This window comes from Rosa chinensis, chromosome 1 (assembly GCF_002994745.2).
Source record: "Rosa chinensis cultivar Old Blush chromosome 1, RchiOBHm-V2, whole genome shotgun sequence".
Classification (NCBI taxonomy): Eukaryota; Viridiplantae; Streptophyta; class Magnoliopsida; order Rosales; family Rosaceae; genus Rosa; species Rosa chinensis.
In genome coordinates, this window is record NC_037088.1 from 38109005 (window position 1) to 38129614 (window position 20610).

Sequence of the window (20610 nt, forward strand, 5' to 3'; positions counted from 1 at the left end):
ACAACGTATTTTCTTCGCAGATTGGTCACCCTTTCATTTTCAGAATTTCCAGATTACTTCATCTATAAGCTGTAAGCAAAATAAAAGGTTGTAATTTCATTGTACCAGTCCAGTTCTTTTTATTGTGGCCCGTGTTCAATCTTTGGAAGGCTGAATATTATAGGGTAAATAGTAACAAAACGAGGCAAAATTGGGCTATGTTTTTTGGGCTTTATCAGATGGTCAATCCGAACGGCCCCGCCTTTAATTCTTCCCCACCCAAGAAGCCCCAATTCCCCTCTCTTTCCTCACTCTTTCTCCCGAGTCCCGGTTGGGGTTCACAGGGACCATTCACAGATGTATAAGGGCAACTCCAACCTTGGGACTAAAAATCAGAATTTGATCAAGTTTGAGACTTTTCATCTCCAACCTTGATTTTTGGAGGGGTCTGGTCTCATAAAAATGAGACTTGGGGCCATCTGAAGTCTCAAAATTGAGACTTTTCCAGGACTGAGACCTATGAACAGTGGTCTGGGACCACAAGCTCATCTGACCCAGCTTGAGAGAGAGAGAGACGCGCTGGAGATTGAAGAGGAGAAGGACGCGCGGAAAAAAGAAGGGGGGAGGAAGAGAACGCGCGCAGACGCGCTGGAGAGAGAAAAGTCTGATTTTATGGTTCTGCTCCAGTGGGCCCGCCATGCTGGGCTGTCTGCTGCCTACCGTTGGGAGATGCAACGGTCAAAACACGAACGGCTGAGATCGCTCCATTTTGAAAATGGACGGTCCGCAGAAGCTTGAAATTTTTTTTTTTTTTTTATTCAAACGGATCTATTTTCAATCTGATGGCTCAGATTTGAGGGAAAAATTTTTTATCAACGGCTCTTATTAAATGAAAGGTTATTGTGGCCTATTTGTTCCAAAAAAAATTAAAAAATTTACCAGAAATTTGTGGGAAAAAAATATATCCGTTGGAACAGTAAATTATAGAAAAATCTATAAATACCAACCCATTCTTTTCTATTTCCTCACACCAAATATACTCCATCTTCTTTACAATTTTCCATTCATAAACACATCTTCTTGTTCTTAAATATATCTATATATATATTTTTTTTTGTCTTGTGAAAAATGGCTCCAAGAGGGGATTCATGGAGACACAATGAAGAAGTTATTCTTTGCCGAGCTTGGATCACCGTTGGGGGTGATGGTGCTGTCGGAAAAGATCAAACGTCGGAGTTATTATGGAGTCGTGTTTCGGAGGAGTACAATGCTCACAAACCAGTAGGTTGCATGGATAGAACAACTTCTAGTTGCCAAGCTCGTTGGAAGAAAATAAGTCCGGCATGTATGAAGTGGCGCCATGCCCTTAACAAGGTCGAACATGCCGCCATGCCCTTAAATAGTTAGATTTTTTGTCGTATATGCCGACACTTTTGTCGTATATGCCGACACAAAAAAAATTCCAAAACTTTTTTTTTAATTCATTAAATAATAAAAATAATTTTTAACATTATGCCGACACAAAAAAAATTTCAAAACTTTTTTTTAACATTATGATAAAATGTTAAATTATTTTTTTTACCTTATTTAATTAAATTAACATATTTTTAATATAATATTCATCAAAATTATACTCATATTATATTTTAGTCAAGAATAGTGAAAATAGCACCCCCATATAGCACCTCATGGTTGGAGATGAGAATTGAGTCCTATATGAATAGTGCAACAAAGGGGTGCTAAAATGAGAATAGCACCCCCAAATGGTGCCTATGGTTGGAGTTGCCCTAAGGTATGTTTTTTTACTTCTTTCTTTCTAAATTATGCTTTCTTTCATGACCTAGGGTTTCAAATTAGGTTAGAATGCGTTTTTTATTTGTCCCCTAAATTTTATTTTTACGGTATAATTAGTTCTCTAGGTGTTTTCATTGTAATCTCTGGTTAATTAGCTTGACCCTTCATATTGGAATTTTGCACCGATAATAATAGAATTATGAGGATCTATCATCCTCATCTCAAATTTGTTATCCTTTTAACTTTAAAAAATCAGAAAAGTATAGTACAGAGGACCAAGTATTTTATTTTTTTTCTTTTCTTTTTTCTTTTACGTGTTGTAGTCAATCATGTAGAGAAGCAACTTTTGGTATTGATATGTGGATTTTGCTGTCATGTTTGCAACAATTTTTGTTCTTGTAATCCCAAAGAACCTCACTAACTAATGAAAATATGGGTTTTAGAATCTTTCAGCTAAGGGATGGATTTAACTGAAGATTGAAGAAATTACGAGGCTTTAAAGAGCTCGAAAAACAGTGATGCAAATGTCGAAAGATCGGGACTACGTAATTTCATATTGTGATATAAACATTACATTGCCACAATTGAAGAACAAATATGGAGAGAACATTAAAAGAGTAGATGGGCCACATGTATTAAATTTAAATGTTGAAACTATAATAACTTAAAACTAGGGCTGGGCTCGGGTCGGGCTGGGCCCGAAAATTGGTGAGACCGAGACCGAACCCGAAACTATCGGTTCGGGCCGGTTCGGGCTTTTTGTAAACTGAAAACCGACAGAAACCGAAACCATTCGGGCCGGTTCGGTTTTCGGGCTTTTTCGGGCCCAAAATGACAGTTTTGCTAGTTTTGGTACCTGGAAGACTGGAATGCATATCAAATTATAATGCTGTGAAATAAACTCATTAACATAACTATAATCAATTTGCAATAATCAAGTTTAGCCACAGTTTACAACACAAACTCAAGAGTCCAGAATACATTGTCCAACAGAAATTAAACAATCCAAATTGTCCAACAGAAACATAAACACAATTTGCAGTTTTGCACAAATGGTCAAACTGTCCAACTAAGAAATAACTGAAGCTGCACTGCTCTAGGCCTTTAGGCTATAGTTGCTCGGCCTGCTGCCTTGCAAACCATTTGTATTACCGAATAGTTCTAGGGTCTAATAGTAGCGACCCCCACCATATGATTGATGGCGCCCATAATAAGATGAATGTGGACCATAATGAGACTGCAAAATGAGATTAAATAATAAATCATCATCATGATAACATACGATGAAAATCAGCAACACATAGGCATTAACTACTTACTTCAAGAGTTCAGGACCATAATATTCATGAGGGTAGAGACTGCTACCAGCTCCATAAGTATCTAAAAGATGAAGCCACTTAAGTGAGTAACTAGCAAAAACAGTGAATATGAACACAGAATATTAGTGAATATGAACACAGAATATTAGTGAATATGAATACAAACAAAGAAAAACACAAGCGAAATAGACATTCACTGATAAGAACTCCTAGATACATGAGACAACACAGCAAACAAAGAGGAAAGAAACACCAAGCATAACAACAACAACAACAACAATAAACTGCAACATTCCAGTCTAACTGAATAGCGAAAAAAAAAAAAGCTATTTCTCAAAACCGAAGTAATTGAAGCAGACTCTTCCCCACAAGATATCAACCTCATCCCCACTCACATTCTCTTTTGTTCATCATTTCCAAATGCCCCAAAACACTTCCACTGTAGCTCGATCATCTCCCCAAAATCAACCCCTTCTTTATCTCTCTCTCGAAAAAGAAAAGAAAAACTATATCTTTCAGACAACAAAGTCACACAATTGTTAGTGACTAATAAAACCAATGTGCAGTTCAAGAAATGGAATCTGATTCCATCAAAAAGGTTATAACTTTATGATCTAATTGGATGTTGCTGCTTCAGTAAGCTAAGTATTCACAAATTTAAAGCACGTTACTTTACCAACCATGGATAAAGCTTTAAAATTGATACTAACAGAAACATGAGAAGCCAATCACTCTTTTTTTTCAGCTTGTAGTGAATATGAACACAGAATATCTCAAAACAAAAAACCCATTTCACATGTAAAAAACAGTATCTATATCTGAAACTACTGAACTAAAACAGGGGTGAGTAGAAAGAAAGAGCTTCCATATTCAAGAAACTCATATTAAAAAAAGAAAAAGATCCCAACTTTGGTAAGACTATTCTACCAAATGAACTGCAGAACACAGAAACAAAACACTCCAAATGAATCAGTAAAATGGATAACATAGAAGAAACATACTTGGGTATTGCAGAGAAGAAGAGGCTTTGATCACAGAGAGAGAGAGAGAGAGACGTTGAGAAAAAGTAACGGTCAAGCCTTGACCTTCAGTTTTGATTCCGTGACGGAGAGAGAGGAGGAGGATTTCGATATTCGGAGATCGAGACCGGAGCAGGAGCTGGTAATGGAAGGAGAGAGAGATAGACAACTCAGATTTCTGGTGAGGGAGGGACTGAGAGAGCGAGAGGGAGATTTCATCAGATCTGAAATTTGGGGCTGAGGTCGATACAAGCAAAGTCGCAAAGAGAGGGAGGCTGAGGTTGAGTTAGTGGATTGGAGGACACCGAGGCCTTAAGCGCTGTGTATTTTTTTTTTTTTAATATTTAACTTATTATTATAACACCCAATCATGGACTGACATGTGGCATGTGCTACAGTATTCGGGTCGGTTCGGGCTTTCGGGCCCTGAAAAAATGAAACCCGAGACCAAACCGATTACATGAATTCGGGTCGGGCTTTAGACCGAACCTAAAATTTCTATTCTAAAACTGAACCGATTCGGTTTTTTTTCCTCGGTTCGGGTCGGGTCCTCGGTCTTTCGGGTCCGAAGGCCCACCCCTACTTAAAACTGTGCATTTATCTTCGGCCGTCAGATACACTCTTACACTCATTTCTTTAAGTGAGCAACTCTGTAAAAATATTATTACAGCCAGTAGGTCCGGATGATGACGTGGCAATGGGTCCTGGATGCTGACGTGGCAGTGGGTCCCTGTGCTGACATGGCATTGGGCCATGTCAGTGGGCCTATGGGCCTCTGGGCTTGGGCTGCCTTATTATTATTTTTTTTCTTCTTTCTTCTGCCGGTTTTTTTGCAGGTCGGTTCAGCAACTTTTAGACCGGTTTTTAGAGTTATGTTTCCGGTTCCTGGATCCTGGAATCGAGACGTTGCTAGTGGCAAAATTTGATAGCAATCGGAGGTCTGGAAGGTGGTGAACCGGTGTAGGGATCCCTTTTTTCTTCTTGGAGGGTTGGTTCGATACTTCCGGTGGCCGGTTCGATGGTTTTCCATCCGGTTCTGGTGGCTCTGTTGCCGGTTTTGGAATCCTAGGAGTGAGGGCTTCAATATATGTGGCGGTGGTGGCTAGGGTTTGAAGGCAACGAATATAGGGTTTCAGGGTTAGGGCTTCATGCTGATAACATGTTTTAGAGAAACGGGAATTGAGAGAAAATTGTTGTGTATTCTCATTGATAATAGGGGCCTCTTTATATAGAGGATTACAATGCATAGAATCTGAATCGTATAAGGAAAGATAATCATACATTGAATGGATATCTCTAAGATTCTCCAAGATTATCTCTAGTTAATAACTCTATAACCACTAGGTCAAGTAACCTAGAGTTAATTTGGGTCAGACACAATTTGACCATCTTCTTCTTTTCTATTTTCTTTTGTTGCCACTTCCTTTCCTTTCCTCTCCCCTTGTTGCTTCATCAGAATCTTACAAAACTGGTTGACTGGTTCAGTAGAGCCTACACGGATAGAATCAAGGGATGATTGGTGAAGTGATCTTCCCATAAAAGAATAAAAAAGAAAATGACCGGTGAAGCAAGTATTTGGTGACATTCCGCCAGGCCGTGGCCTGAGGGGTGGCGTTTGGCAAGACAATGACAACGATCACATTGCAGGAAAAGCAATTTACACATCTTACAAGACGCAGTTATGTGTTCTTGATATTGAACACCTTGGCTCTTTCGAGTTCAATCTTCATAATCATATTGCTTACTCATAATAGTAATTAAAGATCCTCAAATTTCTAGAACAGGCCTTTAGGTGTTGTGTTTAGCTGTTACCTGCTAGGACACACGAGATTCTACCCAATAATGTAATAAAGAACTTCTAACCATTTGGTTTTTGTCTCTTTGATTCTTTTATGGATATGCTCAATTGTCTTTTTCTTCATTACTTCATGTTTCCTATGGTGGTTCTCTAATATAGTTGTGATCCGCAATTTGGACACTCGTGTTATAAATCTGGAAGGAGGTTTTGTGTCTTTGTTTGAAACATTGTCATCGTTTTCCAAGCTACTTTGTTTGGTTGATTTGCTGTGGTGTCTCTCTTACGGCTGCAATCATGTCAAGGGGATGCAAGTGATGGCGTTTAGAGCTGCGTTTTCAATTTGCTACATTGATTCTTACGCACAAGATATTATTTATGTTCAAAATTATTTGTTTAGATTGTCAAGATCTTTAGTAGGTTCATCTTGCAACTTCAGAGCAAATCTTTTGTTGAATAGATTGACACTATCTCGTTGAAATGTTGGAAAAAACAAAAAAAATTAAATGCTATCACTCTTTCACATAGAAATCATTGTGAGTTATGTTCCACATAGAAATGAATGTGAGTTCGGATTTAGGGCTTCCGCACAGAAATCAGTCTGAGTTATAATTTTCTACTCACACGGATTGAACTAAAATTAATTACGGATAAACAGTGTGGTCCATGACAAAGATTCACACTAACTTCTGAAAATCATGTGAGATGAGCATTAGCCCCCATTCGGGAGAGCACGGAAAAGCAATCCGTGTGTATCAAAGCCTCATTAGTAAACGCTTTCACACATTGAAAATCGTGTGAGAATGAAGACTCTGAACCAACAATAGTTGTACACGAAGTTTTGTTGGTATGGAAACATAACATTTGTTTATATATGACTTCTCTTTAGTATGCATTGACATTTTATGAAACAGTAGTTATTCTGAATCTGTTCTTAGTTAACTATATTGGTTCAGGAGGCAGAATTGTTGGTTCAAGAGCATAAGAATCTTAAAAATGAGAAAAAAGAAGACATTGTTGGAGAGGTAAACTGTGGAAGAAACACTGTTAGTCCTGAACAATGCTAAGATATTTAAATACTACCCATGTTGGCCTCAAGTTAGATGTATATATGCGCCCTATAACAATGTCCTACTCGCCTATTTACTTCATTTATCAAATTGTTTCAGGGGTGAACAGACAATCTCTGCTAAAAAAGTTTCAACAAGCTTGATTAGAGCACTCAAAATGTCACGACTATTCAACCACTATGAGGAGGCCTATTACTTCTTATCAAACTCAAGCGAGTGACTCTAATGATGAAATGAACTAAGAGTTTATACAAGTTGGACTAATAACATTATACATGCAAGAATTATTGCACTTATATTTTGGATTCAAGTGTGTTGATTTCTATATATACTAATGTATAAAGGCTCACTTACTAGCAATTGTTCCCATTACTTTTAACAGAACTCCCCCTATTATATCATAAACCGGCACACATTAATACAACACCAATATTATTTTATCTAAATTCAGAACAATGCTTGTCGTCCCTTCTTCAAATTCCACTAATTTACCTGCTATTATTACATTAAGACCATAAATATGAGCAATGCCATCTCTCACTTGAAGTACAAATACTGATATTTGAAATCTTTACCTCTCAGTTATATTGTTCAATATGTTTGCGAATAATATTACTAATTTCATCCTTTGCTGTGGTTAACCTGCACCAACTTAGGGCAACTAGGGTCTGTCAATCCTGCCAACTATTACAAACTGGACCGAGTTCAAACCGAACTAATGAGGTCGGTGTCGACAAAGCCTGTAATTGCAATAATTTCTTTATATCTTCAACCACCATTCTCTCCTCCGCCCAACAATGATCGATCTACCCTAGCAGCATCAGCAATGCTAAAAATTGTTGGTGTGTTCCATGCTAAAAATTTCGTTTCTACCACCCCAATTCTCCGAACATCCATAACAAATAGCCTAAGCGCTGAACACTCTTCCTTCCACAGGTATTAACAAACCCCAAATTGTTATCAACACACATTTTTGCATTTTCTAATTTATTTTTATTATATAAATTATCCATAACACCTTCAAATTCATTAAAGCGTAAACAGTTTTACATTTGCTCTCATCAAATTTGGGCTCATGGAAAGAGTCTCTTGGATTTTCACCTAGTATCCCAGTTACATTCTTTGGGCTTTTGTAGCCAGCCCATCTCACACCCCCTTTAAATTCTTCATCCGCACGGACAAATTTCTTCCGCGGCAGCTGCTGTGACTTGACTACTTGAGAGAAGAGCTCTCTTCTCCTGTCCGACTTCCCTCACCTCTTCCCGCTCAGCCAGGTTCTTCTCTTTTACGTTTTGGTTTAGAGGGTGTTATGTTTACATTGTAATTTGTGGTTAGTTGACTTTTCATACTGGAATTGAAAGTTTTCGGACTTTTTCTCACTCTAGAAAAGAAGGAAAACATGCATATTGTCGTTGATCATGTAAAATGGTTTTCATTGTTATGGAGAAGCAACTTTTAGTGTCAACATGCTTGCGACAATTTTTGTTCCTTTGTAATTCCGAAGAAATCTCACTAAGGTGCGGTTTGTAAATTATCAACAAAGATGGTTTTGACGGAAGAAGAAATTACGAGGCTCTATAGAGTTCAAAAGACAGTGATGCAAATGCTGATAGATCGGGACTATCTAATTGTGGATCACGATCTCAACATGACAATGTCGCAGTTTAAAAACAAACATGGAGAGAACATGAAAAGGGAGGACCTTACTATCAATAGAAGGAAGGGAGGTGACGAGTCTGATCAGGTATTTTATGGTATTTAGTGTTCTTGAAGTAGTATTGTTTGGGGTTCTAACCGATGGTTGTTGTGTACCAGATTTATGTGTTTTTCCCTGACGAACCAAAGGTTGGGGTCAAGACAATGAAGAGTTACATATCACATGCATGAATCAGGAGAATGTGATTAGAGCAATCTTAGTTGCTCAACAAAATCTGACTCCTTTTGCAAAGACCTCCATTAGTGAGATGGGTTCAAAGTACCACTTCGAGATTTCCAGGTGAAGTTTAATTGTTTAAATTTTTTGTTAGAATGAAGTTTTGTTCTTGAAATATTGTGATTGTCATGATAGTCTATTCACTTACATATTGGAAACTTAAGGTACCAGAAACTTAGTATCAGAAATATGAAAACCTATAGATAGGTCTATGCTGAATAATTAGTGTTAATTCCCAACCATTTATGTGTGGAAAGCTTAGTTTATCTCTATTCTAATGCAGTTTTTGATTCACAAGTAATGTGATCGAATGCGCTTAATAGTTTGTCATTCTGACACTTACATGACAATTTGGATGCATAGGGTTATTTGATAACACTAGTTGATAGAGATGCCCAACTAACAAAAGCACTGTGTGGTTTTTTATTTTGTTGGCAGAACATCTTCTACTAATGCTGGCGCAATCACATTATTTTTGTTATATATTAATTTTACCTTAATAGGTATTGGCTTTTCTGTGTGCTGTTCACCAAATTAGAAGATTTTGCACAAAACATGTTTTCTGAGCCAAGTCTATTTTGTTCAGGAGGCAGAATAGTTGGTGAATATTAAAGAGCATGTTCTAGTTCCTGAGCATCGGGTTCTTACAAATGAGGAAAAGAAGACTTTGCTGGAGAGGTACATTGTGAAAGAAACAAAGGTCAGTCCTGAACAATGCTATATTTGAATAATAACAAATGCCTGAAGTTAGATGAATTACACAGTAGTAAATTCTTTTTATTGTTTTGGGGTGGCATATTTTGTTGGTAGTGGTGCTTAATCTATCTTTGCACCCTCCAAATAATTTTAACAAACTGTTGATCTTTTTCTAGATTGGAATATTTAAGACGCATATTTGTTTTCTTTTCCGTGGTTATCAAACTGATATGGATACCTAATTCATTTTCATGGTGTTCAGCTTCCTATTCAGCTGATTGATCCAATTGCAAGATATTACAGACCTAAGAGTGGATAAGTTGTTAAGATAATCAGGCCGAGTTAGATTGCAGGACGATATGTCACCTACTGTTACGTTATCTAAGTACTTTTATTGTAAGCTGAAACCTGGATTGCATTTATCTTATTTATAATTGTCGTAATGGAAGGTTGGCTCAGAAGTGAACATTGCACTTGGGATTTTGCGAAGACCTCCATTACTGAAATGGGTTCAAAATACCACTTGGAGATTTGAAGGAGCGGAGGGTGGAGAAAGAAGCCATGTGTAGTCTTCAGGGATTGCGCATTGAATGGTGCGAACAATTGCGGGCAGTTCCAGGTGGGATTCAGGAGATTACTACCCTCGAGGAATTAACAATCAACTTGATGCCCAGTAGATTCTGCAGTAGGGTTGGGGAAGGAGGAGAGGATTTCTACAAAATCAAACATGTGCCTTCTCTTGTAATCACAAATATCGATTAGACGATTGAGCCAGAACTTTTTCCAGGTGCGTCTCAAGTAGTTGCGGTTCCAGCTGGTGACTTATCACGAATCGACTGTGGACAGTATGTGACAAATTGACTAATCAACTGTGCGTCTTATTTTACCTCTGACTTTGATTTTTTTGGTATTAATTAGTACTTCAGGTTTTGTTTTACGATTAGTTATGCTTACATTGTAATTTCTGGTTAGCTTGACTCTTCATATATACTAAAATTTTGTATTGATAATAGAACTATGATAACTTTTATTTATCCATCATCCTCATCTCACAAAAGTTGTAGGGTTGTTTGTTGTCCTTTTAACTGTTGACAAGAAGAATACAGTACAGAGGACCAAGTATATGATAACTTTTCTATACATATTGTTGTTGATCATGTAGATCTCTAATGATATGGAGAAGCAACTTTAGGTACCCACATGTGTAAATATGAATTTTTCGCAGTCATGTTTAATTTGTGACAATTTTTGTTCTTGTAATTCCAAAGAACCTCACTAACAAAAAGATAGGTTTTATAACCTTTCAGCTAAATGATGGATTGAACTGAAGAAGAATTATGAGGCTTTATAGAGCTCGAAAAACAGTGATGCAAATGTTGAAAGATCGGGACTACATAATTTCAGATTGGGATATCAACATTACATTGCCACAGTTTAAGAACAAATATGGAGAGAAAATGAAAAGGGAAGACCTTACTATGAATAGAAAGAAGCGAGGTCACGATTCTGATCAGGTATTTGCTGATGCTATTTAATGTGGTAGAAGTAGTATTGTTCAGCTTCTAACTGTTGTTTGTACTTGTGTACCAGATGTATGTGTTTTTCCCTGACGAACCAAAAGTTGGGGTCAAGACAATCAAGAATTACATCAAACGGTTGGTTCAGGAGGATACGGACAAAGGCATCGTGGTTATTCAACAAAATCTTACTCCTTTTGCAAAACTCGTCATGAGATCAAAGTGCTAGTTGAAGGTTTTCCAGATGAAGTTTAAAATTGCATAAATTATTGTTTGAATCGACTGTTCTTGATATCCCGTGAATGTCATTATAGTGATTATACTCTGTTAACTCTACGTACGGGCACATAAAATACCAGAAACATGCGGACTGGACGTAGTCTATGGTAAATGGCTTGCGTAGTTTATTTGTATTCCAACGCCTCTTGAGGTTGACAATGGCGATCAATTGCTTAATAGTATTGTTGTTCTGATGAAAAGGACTCACCCTGTATTAAGAGTTACAAATTGGATGTATAGATTCTATATAGAGTTGCCCAACCAACAATGATTGTATTCGAACTTGTGCTGGTGCCAAAACATCATGTTTGTTTGTATATGACCTCTATTTAGTATGCATCAACACTAATTGAAACATTAGTTATTCTGAAAAGTGTTCTTAACTGTATTGGTTCAGGAGGCAGAATTGTTGGTTCAAAAGCATGCTCGGGTTGCAGAGTATCGGGAGGTTAAAAATGAGGTAAAGAAGACTATGCTGGAGAGGTAAACCGTGGAAGAAACACAGGTCAGTCCTGAACAATGCTAAAATACTTGAATACTTCCCAACACATGCCATGGTCTCAAATTAGATGTATGCATACACTAGCAATGTCATACTTGTCTATTTACTTCATTTATCTAATTGTTTTAGGGGTGAGCATAAGACTGTCTTTGCTAGAAAAGTTTCAACAAGCTTGACTGAAATGCTCAAAATGTCACGAAGTTTGAGGCTTACTAAGATTAGTACAACACATGTCATAACTGCCATTTTACCTAAAACTCCAACAGAAATGAGTAATGTTTAATTTGTTATCTTGATATCTTGATGGCATTTTCTGATCCAATATAAAAGCTCTGGCTGCTAATGAAATTGAGTGCAGCCCTTACATTTGAAGTCAAATGGAGGGTAATCAAATGGGATCTTGGAAGAAGTCGCAGTATTTGTGCCATATCATACAAGTTATACTCATTCTTTAATGTACAAATGGAATCCCAAGATTTTATCGGATGCTTATATATTTTTGATTTGAGTGTATTTATTTCTTATATTGATGCATTTTACGTGATAAATAATACATTTGACTAATCATTTGGCATATTGTCATAAGATTTTGTGATTCAACTTTCATGAAAGAATTATATTTTAACAGTTCACTGTAAAGAATCTCTTTTAGTTTTTTTTTTCTTTTTCATCCTCAACGATATTAAATCTCCATTACATATGTCATGGCAGCAGCTTACAATAAGGTCTCGTTTGGTTCGCGGAAAGGAAAGTAGTTCCTTTGTCTTTCCCATGAGAAGGGAAATGAACTTTCCGAAGAACTTTCCATTCCGATGTTTGGTAATGTAAGGAAAGTTATCAGGAAAGTTGTTAAAAAGTATGTAATTAATGGAATAAAATAATATGTTGTAAGTAATAAATGCAAGGAAAGAATGAGAGAAAGTGATTCCTTTGGAGTATGGAAGGAACCATTTTCCCCCCTATTTTCCTTTGCTTCAGGAAAGTATTTCCTCTCCTTTTGCATCCCAAACACAGGAAAGGAACAACTTTCCTTTCCTGATGCTTACTTTCCGCGAACCAAACGAGGCCTAAAGGTAAACATGGCTTTTCTAAAGGGAATGTTATCAGGGGCTTATTCTCAGGTGACTGAAAAAGAAAAGTGCGGTCCAATTAGAATTTGAGATTAAATACACCAGCCCATTCTCATGACAAACCAGGCCTTTGTGCTCCAAGCCCACAACCTAGAATGCCCAGTGAAATGAAATTAAAGGCAAATGGACGCGCGCAGTGATATGGTGCGTGTTGGTGATGGCAATGCATGGCTAGGTTCCGGTAGGTTTCAGGGCACGTCACCGGCATCGAATGGAGGCGGAGGGTATGTACCAATGAGGCCAACTATGCAAATATTCGAGAGGACACCGGAGAAATTTCTTTTCCAGGCTCAAAGGCCAGTTAGGATTGTACTTTTATTCCAACAAGAATAGCTTGTTATGACCTTCATAACAAGTTCTTGAGTGGAGTCAGCTATCAAGTTGAGCTTGCAAAAGTTGAACTTCACTTGATTTGGGCCTTCCTCAGAGATATCAAATCAAACTCTATTAGATTATCAGCAAAAACATGAAAAAATATGTCTGATATACTTTGATTGGAACATAACATCCATTCAAAATTCAAAATCTCAGATACACTTCAATTGAAACAAGAGCTAGTACAGAACATCAATTCAATTTCAAGAGAGGAGTTGAGAAACATATTCTTTTGCTACAATGGAGGCAAATGCCATAAAACACAAAGAAACTAATTAAGGATATGAGCCAAACTAATTGACACATCTTCTAGGCCAAGAAACTCCTACAATGTCATCAAGAAGAGTTGAAGAAACAAGAGCAGGGGCCTTATGAATAATACAAATCCCCTCTGAAACAGATTTTGAAGTAGAGATAAAATTGATGAACTTCTGAGGAAAAAAAAAAAAATCGTGCGAGTACGCCTTCTTCAAGTTTTTTGCACTTTCAGAGCCTTGTATCTGTGCTTTTCCAGCCTTGCCGCCTAGCCATTAAAACTGACGCAGTACAACATGAGCTTGGGCTTTTCACGCCTTGAGGTGCGCCTTTTAAAACATTGGTTCATAGTTGAATAGGCTTGCTTTAAATAAGTAAGCAAGACATGTTTAATGAATAGCCCTATCCTATGTACCACCGTGATTGTATCACAATTTCTTGTCTGTCTATAGATGACAGCGGAAGGATATGTAATAACTATTCTGACATGATATTTTATTAATGAAAAATCTCTATGATGATGTTTATTACAAAAAAAAAAATCTAAGATTGATGCATACAATTACGTCATATGTTAATATATTGTAAAAAAAATTTGAAAAAAAAAAAAAAAAAACAATGAGAGATTGAAATTTTTTTTTCAATGAACAGATTAAAAAGTATTCATTGATAAAAAAAGGAAAAAACAAAAAAAAGAAGAGATTAAAAAGTATAAGACAAATGGTCAAATGTTATGAAACGTACTTTAAAATAAAGAATCACACACTAGACCCCTAGCTAATAATTTTCAGTAACATATTAAGATGAATTGTTAAAACAGTATAAAAGCATGGGCTGGAGGCCGGCCGGTTCCAACGAGGAATATGACCTTTTGGCTCTTATAGTTGGAGTTAGGGCTAGGATTTGGAATCGTAAAACTGGAGGAACCTCACCGAAAGTCTCTGTTCGGTTCTACGACATTTTTGTTCGCATTTTTCTTGGTTCGGTTCCTGGGGTTGTCTATTCGGTTTAGTTCCGGTGCTTGGTTTTAAAACCTCTTTGGAACCGAAATACATATGTCAGTGTATAATTGGATAATAATGCCGAGCTTATTTCTGTAAAATAGACCCTTTCTCATGTGATCAGGTCTTCCAAATGCGATTAGAACCTTCCATCTTATATCATAATCTCCTATCCATTCGATCAAAACCCTAAAAATTATCTCTTCCCTCAAACTCTCAGTCTCTCACTCTATCAGTCTCCATCCTAGATCAGATTCAGAGACGACTCTGACTCTTTCACTCTCTCACTCTCTCAGCCTTAATTCAGCAATCCTATGATCAAAATCCAGACGAGCTAGACGAACCCAGAAACATCGCGTCTTCGATTTGTGTTGGCCATCTGCGATTTGGTTGATGCAGCCCCGTTTGGGATTTGGTTGATGATCCGTCTTTGATTTGGGCCATGGCTCAATGTAAGCTTTCAATCCTTTCATGTTTCTCACTATAGTCTCATCGCTCTGCAATTTCCCGTGAAATCTGACCACTTTTTCAGTTTTTCCTTTTCGTTTGAACCCAGTCTTGCAGTGAGTGCAGTCCAGCGACCATAGCCTGTGATTTCGAGTGAAATTGTTAAGCTCCATAGTCCATAGCCTGTGATGCCCGTGAGCACTTTGAGTGAAATTGGTAAGCTCCAGAGTCCCTTGAAAGTTGTGGTCCTTAAAGTGGGTTTATCGAATCCCTAGTGAAATTTGAGATTTGATGCCCTAGAGTTAATTCTGCTACTTTAATTTGTGTTTAGTTCTTGTTATGTGCCAATTGGGTCTCTGGTTTATATAAATATATGTTCTTGGAATTGTGATGATTATAACTGAATGTGGTTTGAACCACTGTGGTGGTTGATTTTGTTGATTGCATATTTGCATTGCTTATACTAGTATTAAACTCTTACTGCTGATGCCGAGTTTTAACTAGTTGAGTGGGCACAGTTAGGAAAATGGATACAGTTATTGTTATCCTCATTTTTGTGATTTGTGGGTTGTTGAATCTCTCACAGATCTGAGCTGAAGTACCAATCGCACATTCTCACCTATACTTGACAGTTGCGGGATGATCATGACTTGCAGATCAAGGGATAGTTTTCTTGTAGAAGCCTTCATTAATTTGGTTTCTATTCGTCCAGTAGGAGGCTCCCTTTGGTAGAGGTTATCAAAGTCAAATACCTTAATTGCCACAGAATCTGGGTTTCATCCAGTAATAATGGTGGGAATAACAAATGTATTCATTATATTGCATAAAATAGGTTCTTTTGAATAATTAATTGTCGTAGTGCTGTTGAACCACAAGTGTTGTCTAATATGATTTTACTTCTTTTGCTGTTATTCTAGCTGAGAAATAGTGATGGAATTCACTAGGAATCTATCACAGATACTTCCGTAAGATGCTCCAAGGCTTATGACCAATATTATCAAATTGGTGTTGTCTTTTGTACCAAATATTTGAGTGATTCAAGGGTATTTTGTCAGCTTCATGTCTATCTGTTTGCAGGGAGGAGATTGAAAAACAAAAGGCTCATGAGCGATACATAAGGTTGCAGGAGCAGGGAAAAACTGAACAAGCAAAGAAAGATTTAGGTAATACGCAAAATTGACAAATTATAGCTTCATTTTTAACACTTCATTGGAATTCTGTTAAGGCAGGCTATAATATGCGAACTGAATTTTTTCAATTAGCATTCAGGTCAAGTTTGATGTTTACTGTTTAGGTTGAGTCAGTTTTGTCTATAACAGAAAACTAAGTAAAGATGGTTTAATATGATTTTAAGAAGATGACTGTTGTTCCCAGTTTTGTCTATAAGAGAACTGTTTGGATTTTTCTTACAGATTGCTTCTTGCTTATTGCCTTGGAGATCTACTACCATGTCAGAAGCATCTGCTAGCTCCTATGACCCTACTGCTTCCAATTCTGAACCATCCGCTTGCAATGAAATTGTGGTTGCAAGCAGCAACCCTGAAACATCTCAACAAGCAGCCAACAACATTGTTCCAAAATTGAGTCAACCAAGGAAAGCTTCTATGGCTCGGAGCTCTGCTGCCAAGAGAAAAAGAGGAGAGAAGAAGAAAGGCAAGCAGACGTCTAATGTATGGGATCACTTCACGAAGGAGGATCATCTTTTAATTGAGACTGTTGATGGAGTAGAGAAAGTGGTTGGCCATACTAAGAGAGCTCAATGTAAGTATTGTACGACTCATTTAGCATGCAATTCATATGAAAATGGTACATCATCTCTTAGGAAACACATTGAGATAGTATGTAAGAAATACCCTGGTAGAGTTAATGTAGAGTCCGGCCAACAGGTTTTGATTGGTGATGGAAGAAGAGGTCAGAGTAGTTTGGTTAGTGTCAATTGGTCACAAGACAATTTTGTGGAAGCTGCAACTCATATGATAGTTGTCGATGAGCTACCATTTAGTTTCGTTGAAAAACCGGGGTTTAATTATTTTTGCAGTGTTGCTGTACCATTGTTTAAAGTCTCATGTAGGAAAGTCATAGTCAAAACCTTTCTAGGCATGTATGATGCTAAGAAGGAGGAGTTGAGGAGGGAATTGAAGTCTCATTGTGTTTGTTTGACAACAGACACTTGGACTTCTTGTCAGAATATAAACTACATGGTGGTTACTGCCCATTTTATTGATCGGGGATGGCAGATGCACAAAAGAGTGCTTGCTTTTTGTGTGGTTCCAAACCACCAAGGTGTAATCATAGGAAAAATCTTAGAGAAGTGTTTGATTGATTGGTCAGTAGAAAAGGTTTTAACAATTTCTGTTGACAATGCCTCTGCCAACAAGCATGCCATTGATTATCTTAGGAAGATGATGTGCAATTGGGACATAAAATCGATCTGTGGCGGTAAGTTTACGCATGTGAGATGTTTGGCTCACATTGTAAACCTAATTTTGAGGAGTGGACTGAATATGATGGAGAGGTCAGTGGCTAGCATAAGGAATGCTGTGAGATATGTTAGAAGTTCGGGTGCAAGGTTAGATGAATTTAAAAGCTGTGTAGAGCAGGAGAAACTGAACTAGGAACCGAAAAACTGAAGAACTGAACTAGGAACCGAAAACCGACCTGAACATAGTCGGTTCGGTTCTTCATCCCAAAAACAGCAAATCCGAACCGATAAGCAATAGTCGGTTTCGGTTCTGGGTTGAGTACTACAAACTGCAGAACCGACCCGAGGCCAGCCCTAATTGGAGTTACATGCCTGCATGTATATTATAATTTGTGGGCGCTACTAATCTGACTTTGTTTTTCTAATTCAAGTATTAAAATCTGCTCATCTTGTTTTCTGAAATCTTCTATCATCAAATTAATTAATGATATCGATTAGATTCTAGAACCGCTCCTAATTAATTCGAGCACCTCTTAACGACTTAACTCATATGTTCTCTCACTTAACTCTCTCTTGCAAGTCACGGGATGACGGGCACTTCTATTATTTAACACTATTAAGATAATTGGTTTTTTTTTTTAAAAAAAAAAAGAAGATAATTTCATTACTTATCCATGGCCAAAAGACACGTACATCATATGCTGTCTTACACCAAATAAAACCTAGATGGCCTAAGCTACCAAGAAAATGACACGTAACTCTCATTGTCAACAAAATGAGCACAATTTTTAGACCTAGCCATATGAACAAAAATCCAACACTACCTAAATCATTGCTAGAGCAACCCTAATCGCCTAGAGACCTCAATTGGTGTACAATTAGATAATCTAAACTTAACTAGCAAAAGACTATAATCCAAATGCTAGGTACCGAGAACTAGAAAGCTTAGAGCTTCCCTTTGACCTTATCTTTAGGGTTAACTTCCTGAACAGTAGCATCAGTAGGGTAAGTGAGACACAATGGAGCCATACCCACCTTCTTTTATAAGCAAGGATTCTTGTTCTTGCTCCCAAGTGGTCTTCCCACCATCCAAGTGCGGTGAAAGTGAGCTTTGAATGTCGTAGGATCAACTGGCTTGCAGGTCAGAGGTTTTCCAATCAGGAAGGATTGGGAGGACCTGCGAACAAGACCATCACCAATCTTCCCTAGGTCAGGAGTGCTGCCTCCTTTAGCGAGTACAAGGGAAGCAGCGAAGCTTGCGGTGACAACATCAATGGAGGCCATTGGTGTTGAGAATTGGTCAATGTGAAGTCGAAAACACAAATAAACACAGCACACCAAGAGAAACAACCACAGAGATACGAGCACAAGAACACAGATTTAAGATGGTTCAGCAAAACTTTTGCCTACGTCCACCGAGCAGAAAAATGATCTTCCACTATATTTATAATGGGTACAACTAGAAAGAATAAGAAAACAAGGACTCTCTCTTCTCTTCCTATCTCTCCCTTCTTTGGCCTCTCTCACTCTAACTCCGAGAATGGAATACACTTTGCTCTCTGTCTTTGTGATAAAAAAAACCTAGAGCAGAACCCCTCCTTATATAGCCATAAGGATATCAGCTTTCTTCACCGATTAGGAAACATATTCCTATTGGTGGTAGGCAATTATGCCTTCTCCTTCTCTGTAATCAACAAGGATTACAGGTAATCCTACATCAATAAGGATTTTCCTTCCTTATTGGAACTCCATTCATCAGTAGGAATCCAAAACCTATTGGGTAAACAATTCTCATACTCTAAGACAATTGTCTTAGGAAAGACTCATGGGCTGGAAACCCAACAATTGCGTGGAAAGAAGTCAAGAAAAGAGCGATAGAAGGAAGCTCGGGGGTGGAAGCTAGGGCGCCGTTGAGAGGCTAGGTTGAGAGAAAAACTGTCCTAGGGTTTTAATTCCATTAAGATAATTAGTTAACCAACAACCTTTCAAATATATATAGACACACACACACACATATACACGGAGCCGTTCGAGAGCGGACGTCCGCAACCCAAAAAAAGTGCTGACGTCGCTGCTCTGGGCTCGATCAAGCGGCAACAACAGGGAGGCCAGGGGTCGTGCGAAGGTGTCTGCGGTCGGGTGGAGTCGCCGGCGACGGGTTTTGCTGCGCTGCACCAGAACTTGTAGTTGCAGGTGAGGTGGCTGCCCAGAAACTGGCAAGCTCGACCTCCTCCGACCTCGTACGGTGCCCAGAACTGTCCGGGACGCCTCCGGCCTCCGTCTTGCAAGCCCCGCTCCGCCGTCGCCGCCTGGAAGCAGCCTGTTGCGTCGACATCCGACAGTGCGGACATCCGCCCTTAATCGGGCCTGTATGTGTGTGTGTGTGTGTGAAATTCATGTTTGAATCAACCAAACTTTGTTTTCTCTTTGTAGAAAATCCCTCGTTATGGTTTCTTCTTCTTCTTCAATGCTATAACGTAACTCTATGTTGGTAATTTATTTATTTTTATTACATATCAACCACTAGTACTTGAGTTGAATTAATGATTTCTCACATACAAATGGGAGACTAATGATACTACACCAAATGATACTGGTATAAGGCATATGTTGTCAAAGTTGATTGATAATGCTACTCAACTAAATAGTATTGGGCATAAGGCATATGTCGACAAAGTTGATAAGTTACTTTGTTATTACTACATAACGACTGACAATATAAAAACAACTACTCATGAGTCGTCAAATTCACGACTCCTCCCATAATTTACAGAACAGATATTGATGTCACTAGATGAAATAGTATTGCACACTGCCAAAATTTTCTTTTGATTAGTTTCTTGTATCAATGTGACCAACAATTGGACGCCACATATTAATTTTACTAGTGATGGGGTAAATTGACGAGCTGGGACTTTGGACCTGAGGAGCTGGCCCGAACCAAACTGACAACCAAAGGTTTGACACGGTTCCTCTTAGGGATGGCATTTGTACCCATTGGGTATTACCCACCCAATAAAAATTCGCGGGTAATACCCATCAAATAATTAGCGAGTGTGGGTATTTACCCACCCATT

General features: G+C 38.1%; 1 protein-coding gene and 1 pseudogene across 1 annotated transcript; both read left to right on the forward strand.

Moving 5' to 3' along the window:
* The first annotated feature begins 8516 nt into the window (after window positions 1-8516).
* Window positions 8517-9990, forward strand: LOC112197482 (annotated as a pseudogene).
* Window positions 9991-10972: 982 nt separating this feature from the next.
* LOC112166336 (DNA-directed RNA polymerases II and IV subunit 5A) lies at window positions 10973-12186 on the forward strand. The gene is made up of 4 exons (XM_024303161.1): window positions 10973-11119; window positions 11196-11294; window positions 11799-11884; window positions 12033-12186. The coding sequence occupies exons 1-4, from the start codon at window positions 10973-10975 to the stop codon at window positions 12184-12186; spliced, it is 486 nt and encodes a 161-aa protein (XP_024158929.1).
* Window positions 12187-20610: the final 8424 nt, after the last annotated feature.